Here is a 6,713-nt window from a genome sequence, read left to right on the forward strand (position 1 = left end):
TGTTATTGACTTTGCTCAATTAAATTTCTTACGTATACATTGCAAATGGTATTTTTATTATAGTTGATTATGTTGTTTTTCATGTCTCCTTATTTCTTTTGTTCCTCCTATAATTGATGGAGATACATAGATATTATTTGTAATGTATGAAAGTATTGTTTGTTGTTTAATTAGCTCTACATCCTTAAGAAAATGAAAAAATATGTTGTTTTGTGAGGAAATTTGTCTTTTACGGTGCCAGTAATGCCAGAATTAATAGTAAATAATAAAGACTTTGAGGTATTCTGATTTAGTAATGTAATTGTAATGGTTGTGTTACCACCCCCACGCCACTAGAGGCAGTAGCAGGCCCCGAAAATATGCCACTAAGAAACAGATTTAGAAGTACACCGAAAGCTACAGAATTTGCTAAAAACTGTGAGCTGCTGTGAAGTAAATAAGAGAGAAGTTCAAATACATTCTGAGAGTGATGAAACTCCTTCCTAAAGGTGAAAATATATCACAGATTTCAAAAGAAAATAAAAACGGAAGTATAGGAAATAGCGCTCCCTTCACTTCCGGATTGCAATGGCCCCATTTCCAAATACGGTAAGAGACTGACAATGGTCCGTCCCCGCCCTTTCTGTTTGCTGCAGCGAGGTCCTTCTCGAAAATTATGTATTTTCCACCCAGTTTTGCACAAAACTGTTAGTTTATGACATAAAATCCATTTAAGATTAATTAGAGCGGTTGTTGCATTACAAAATGTTTTAGCAAGGCTCTGTAGGTCAAGAAAAAAAAATCCAAAAGATCTCTATTCGCTATACAGAAAACATCCCAGAAAGACATCCACCGATTCTTTCATTTCACTTTATTTGACAATTTTTAGATCATTTATTTCCTTTTCTTACAATAACCACATACAATGTTTATCAACTGGCTAAAATAATATAAAACATTACTTCCACAGTTTATTTATATTATGTACATGCACTCATATTTAGAGGCCCACAGAAAAGAGAAAGTCAGGCCTCAGTTTATTCACAAGTGCACTTTCTTCAGTCCGTCTTTGCTGCAGAGAGGCCGTTCCGACGGGGATCCTTCGGAGCCGGTTCGGACTTGTTTTTTCATAGACGTGGAAGCATTGTTGGTTTAGAAATGACCAAATGAAAGTGGCCAACGACTAACAGTCACCGCTTTGCTTTTGATTTGTTTTTTTCCCTCCCCACAATGGAGCTTATCTACATGAAGCTACAGTATCTTAGAAGGGGACGACACACTGATAACGAATGATTTCATCACTTTCAGCTGGATTCACAATGACAATCTATACACCAAGTGTCTCAAACTGGAAAAACAGAGGAGTATGTGGAGAAAAGACTCGACTCTCTCTGCTTTTTCTCATTCCAGAGCCAAGATATACTGACGTACTTCCTCCTCTGCCGATTTCATAACAAGCATCAGGATTGTCTTTTTCTTTTGACTCCAACCTGACCGGTGTGTATAATTTCTAGCCTTATCTCCAGTTGTAGGCACACTAATGGACACATAAGCACACTAACGTCTGAGCACTAATGGTTGGGAAGAAGGTAAACCGTGTGAAACGTCCTTCTTTACTGCAAAACAAAACCAGTTGAGGATTTCGGAGGATTTAGGAGTGGGTTCTTATTTGTACAGCTTGACGAAATGAGTGAGCTGAGCACTTGCGCCAACGCTAATGCATTTAAAATGCAAAAATACTTATTACATGTACAATCATTTGTGTTTTTGTAGTTTGAAAAGGGACAAAGGAAAAAAAAAAGAAAAAGAAAAGATGCTTTGCTTTTCACCTGTGGGACAGTGTAATAATACTTTAAACAGATTCTTATTGGAGTGGTCCTTCAGGTGCTTCCTGTCGCCTCCGGCTGATCCTCCCCTCTATGTGGGAGCGAACTTCCTGGCTTGTGCCCTGACCCGCTTCTCATAGTCCATCCTGTTCTGACTGAAACACAAAAACGCAAATTAGACTTGAGCGATATTTAAAAAAAAAAAAAAAAGAAAAAAGAAAAAAATGCATAATTGAGATTAATGCAGATTTTCCTCCCAATTTTTGTTGCTTTCTGTTATTTTCCTGAAGGTATAGAGTTGAGGATGCATGGATAAATTCAAACTTGAGCACCTCATTTTTTGGGTGCATGCAAGAAGTAATTTTTCAAACATAGGAAACCAAAATGACCAACTTCCACTCTCCTAAAGAATACGTTTCCAGTGGTGGTCGTCCTGCAGCAGGCCGACTCAGACACTCACCAGTAAATCGTGTAGGCCTCTGCTTGTGCCGGGTCCTGAATGTTGGGCTCGTTCAGCAGCTCCTGAATGCCCAGCAGGATCTAAACAGAAAATGTTCTGCACTCATTACATCCCCCAAAAAAACAAATCTACTCTTTTTTTTTTTTTTTTTACTTTTTTAAAGAAATTTATGACATGATCACACACACTGATGGCAGGAAGCAGTAAAAACAACATTAGTGTGATTTTAAACTGAGGGGATTTCCATCCTTACTTGCTCCTAGTTGCTTTAGTTTAGGCTTCCTCTTAGCTTACCGTCACATTTGCCCATTAAGTGAATATAATCTGTGATTTGAAGCAAGTTGTAGATTATTTTCAATTTGTTAACCTCTTAAAATTCTTATTGTTTTAAGTTAATTACTTAGTTTGTTCATCTAGTCTTCACTGTCACAAAGGAACTTCCCAGCTTGAAATAAACTACTACTTGCACACACACACACACACACACACACACACACACACACACACACACACACACACACACACTTCCTCTAAAATACATGTTCTAATTAAAGGTTGCATGAACAATAAAAAAAAATCTAAGTAGCTTTTTACTTTGGCAAAAAGGCAACTAGAGTAGCTGGTTGTCGGTAGAGGAAAAAGCAAAGCAGCTCTGTTATGCAACAGGCTGTTGCTTTTTCCACTTACAGTCCTGCCCACCATTATTGGCACCCCTTCATGATTTGCGTAGCTGAGTGAATATATTCAGAAATAAATGGAAATGTTCAAAACTTATATCAGCAGGATCTTTCAATTTGAGGTCCAAAGTAATCTAACAAAGACAATTACCATTTCAACATAAATATTTTAATTCCAAAGGACAAAACAGAAAACCAGCGTGTGCACTAATATTGACATCTCTCTTTAATATTAGGTTGCACAGCCTTTGGCAGCAATGACGGCCTCCAAACGTTTCTTATATTCATCTAAAAGCTTCTTGCATTTTCTCCCACACTTCTTTTGCAATATGCTCAAGCTCTTGTACATTTGCAGGGTTCCTTCCTCCAATGGCAGATTTCAGCTCCACCCAAAGATTTTCAATTGGATTGAGATCAAGACTCATTGCTGGTCATTTTAAAACAGTCCATTTTTTCCCTTTCAACAATGCCTGTGTGCTTTTGGAGGTGTGCTTTGGGTCGTTGTCTTGCTGGAGGACCCAGGATCTTCGCCGCAAACCAAGTTTCCTTACACTGGGCAAGACATTTCGCTCTAGAATTGCTTGATAATCTTCTGATTTCATAATGCTTGTGATGTCCTTGGCCTCCACCCATAAAGCCCCACTTTGTTTAGTATGCGGCGTATGGTACTTGTTGAAACAATCACACCAGACTGCTCCAGGCTGGTCTTTAGGTCTTTAGATGTTAGATGTGGTGTTTTTTCCACCATTCGCACCAACCGTCGAAGACTTCTGTCATCAATTTTTCTCTTCCCCCCACGGCCAGGGAGGTTCTTGACCGTTCTATGCCTGTTATTAATAACATTACGCACCGTTGAAACAGGGACACCAAGGTCTTTGGAGATGGCTTTATATCCTTTGGAGGACTTGTGCTTGAAAATAATAGCATTTCTTATGTCCTCAGACAGCTCCTTTGTCTTTACCATTGTCACATGTGGAGATGAACTAACAGGTGGCTTTTAAAGCACCAGCATGATTATTCATTGGTTAATTCATGTCACATGTGTGGCGGCAGTCCATCACAAGTGATCTTTATGTATGATTTGCAACAGGTGAGCCAAATTGGGTTTTCATATTGATTTGCAGCAAAGGGTGCCAATACCATTGGCATGGTAAAAATGATGTTTTTTCTTTGTTTTCCTCATAATGTTTATCTTTTTAAATGTTTTTTTATCATTTGCTGTTTTGCATCAAGCACAAGCTATCAGCAGTAAAATGTTGTTTCACTTGATGAATTTCCTTCAGTAAATATTCCATTATATGTACTTAAACTTCATGGGTGCCAATAATGGTGAGCAGGACTGTAATTCAACCTTATTTGCACTTTGTTGCTGCAGCAGTCAGACTGATGCAACACACCGTGCCAAAAATACCCACCAGACTTTTTCTACGAGTGGATAGATAATGCAACATGCAGCGTTTTTAGGACGGAAAGTTGAACGGGTTTTCTAGGACAGAAGTCAGACCGTGTTGCATCGTCTCTGCGCTGCTTGATGCTTTTTGATACGTTAGTAAACGGTATCAAAAAGCATCAAGAGGGCACGTCTTTATTTAAACATTCTGACACGACGCAGAGGAGATTTGAATCGTTTTATCCTCATACAGGAACGCATTTGCTGTCTGCACAAAGTGAAATGTGTAAAATAAATCTCATTAGTCATTAATGATTTTCATTTGGATTTGTTGACTCAGTTGGTAGTGGATCAGACGGCGCCGTGCGGCTCCGAGGTGAAGCAGGCGCGTCGTACTGTAAGCTGAGGCTACAGTCGTTCGATTTCTTCCCCCACCCCGTCTCTTCCTGTCATGCTACTAATAAATCAAAACCGCAAACGCAACTAAATATTTTCTTTTTTTCTCCAAAGACACCAAATTGTTAATTCGATTAATAAAATCTTTAAATACAAAAAAAAAAAAAAAAAATGCCAGGGGGAAAGAAACGGCAAGAATAAAAACATTTAGTCAACTAAAGGAAGTCGCAGCAATCCAAACCTGCTTGATGGTGATGGCCGGCCGCCAGTCTTTGTCCTCCTCTAAGATGGACAGACACACGGTGCCTGATGGGTAGACGTTGGGGTGGAATATCGGCGGCTCGAACTTACCTAGAGAAAAAGCAACAAGTAAAAAAAAAAAAAAACGAGTCAGCCTATCACGATAACAAATTTTGCTGGACGATAAATTGTTCCAGAAGTTATTGCGATAAACGATAACATTGTTGCTTTGAGACCATTTTTAAGTAATATGATGGTAATAGCAAAAATAATAATGCAAGAGCACATTTTTAAACTTTAAATCTAATGAACATTTGACATGGGAACTGGAAGACATTTTAAATATTCAAAATAAACAAAACAACAAATAAAATGAATTTTGAAGACTTTGTAACCAAAATTGTCTTTCAAAAAAAGGTCTAGTTGAGACTGAAGCACCAAACTGAAGACTTTTATCATCCAGTTTTTGGTAGGAAGACAGAAATTATTGAGTTTGTTTTACTTCATCATGCCATTAATTGACTTATTGATTATTGTGACAGGCCTGAAAATGAGTTCAAAATACTAAAGTCCTGAAAGAAACTCACAAAATCAACGTAGTATTACAGCATTACCCAGCCATCAATAAGTGATTCACACAAGGTCTCTAAAACAAGAGTAGATCTGAGTCAACTTGAGCACCGAGCCTTGCAGAAAACCTTAAACTTTACAAACTTTTCACTTTACAATGGGTTTTATCTGGCCTTTATGAGATACACAAACACAAATTGCAAAGCACATATCATCTTCCTTCCAGGTGAAAATCCGATTAAAAATCCCATTGAAATGCGTGGAACTTTGTGAGAAAATCTGGAAAAGTTTAAGAGGTGTGAATTCGTCAGCAGAAAGCTGCACTTCTAAATAAAACATGCTTCCTCCAACATTACCTCTATTAAAATATGCTTCATATTTCTCACCACCTCCCAACTCTATGAGGCATTCTGCACGTATGCAACATTAAAAAAAATAAAAATGCATTTCACACGCACGCAACGTGTTATAGGACAACTACAATGCAACTCCGGAAACTGATCCCTTAATAAAAATATTTTCTAGATTCTCATTAACCAAACTCTTTACTGTAGTGATAACATTTCAAACCATGCGGTTCAGTAAACCTGCGTGGTTTGCACCAGGTAGTGCAACAGTTAAACTTTATACACAGGTTTTTGTGGCCGGCACTATTATTTCCTGAGCTCTTCCTGCTTCCTTTTTAAATAGCTGGCTGTTTGTGCTCTTTAGCGTGACATTATCGATGCACGGAGATGCTAGAAGAGACCGACTCACATTTGGGTGGAGAGGACGGGTAGTCATCTTTGAACAGCATTCGGAGCTTGTAGAGTCCTCCCTCCCACAAGGTCTACGGGATGAAAGGGGAAGCAAGAGAGTTTCTGAGTAATTCATCAAATGTTACGGCTTTTAAGCTCCGAATCTCACTTCATGTCCAAAGCTGGAGGAAGCATCGACTTTTAAAATGCAAAACTGAGTGGGAAGAAGTTGAAGATTTCTAATTTCGGACACAGATGTGAAAGCAAGTGTGTTTGCTAAATATTTAAAAGGTGACCTACTAAACTTCCTTGAACAGGTTAGGGTAGGCCTATCATCTATACAAAACACATTCATTACATTTTTTTTTTTTTTTTTTTTCCAAAAAACTCCCTTTAAAAAACAAATTTTTTTTTGGGGAGTTTTCCCTTTTTTTGGGT

The 6,713-nt window shown here is 38.2% G+C and overlaps 1 protein-coding gene across 1 annotated transcript; it reads right to left on the bottom strand.

Annotated features, from left to right (window-relative positions):
* Positions 1 to 832: 832 nt before the first annotated feature.
* On the bottom strand, positions 833 to 6,403 carry LOC106943710 (SUMO-conjugating enzyme UBC9-like). The gene is made up of 4 exons (XM_015027018.1): positions 6,295 to 6,403; positions 4,970 to 5,079; positions 2,266 to 2,345; positions 833 to 1,960 (listed from the first exon to the last, which is right to left on the bottom strand). Exons 1-4 carry the CDS (start codon positions 6,332 to 6,334, stop codon positions 1,897 to 1,899), a joined length of 294 nt encoding a protein of 97 aa, XP_014882504.1. The 5' UTR covers positions 6,335 to 6,403; the 3' UTR covers positions 833 to 1,896.
* Between the last annotated feature and the right edge of the window lie 310 nt (positions 6,404 to 6,713).

This window comes from Poecilia latipinna, unplaced genomic scaffold (assembly GCF_001443285.1).
Source record: "Poecilia latipinna isolate Pla-1442-1.1 unplaced genomic scaffold, P_latipinna-1.0 Scaffold5752, whole genome shotgun sequence".
Classification (NCBI taxonomy): domain Eukaryota; kingdom Metazoa; phylum Chordata; class Actinopteri; order Cyprinodontiformes; family Poeciliidae; genus Poecilia; species Poecilia latipinna.

Bases quoted from the DNA above. Each gene is read 5' to 3' on its own strand.
- LOC106943710 (XM_015027018.1), bottom strand. From the start codon at position 6,334: ATGCTGTTCAAAGATGACTACCCGTCCTCTCCACCCAAAT. The intron at 2,346-4,969 runs GTTTGGATTGCT...TTTTCTGTTTAG, and splicing joins CGGCCATCACCATCAAGCAG to ATCCTGCTGGGCATTCAGGA. The intron at 1,961-2,265 runs GTGAGTGTCTGA...TTTGTGTTTCAG, and splicing joins GAGGCCTACACGATTTACTG to TCAGAACAGGATGGACTATG.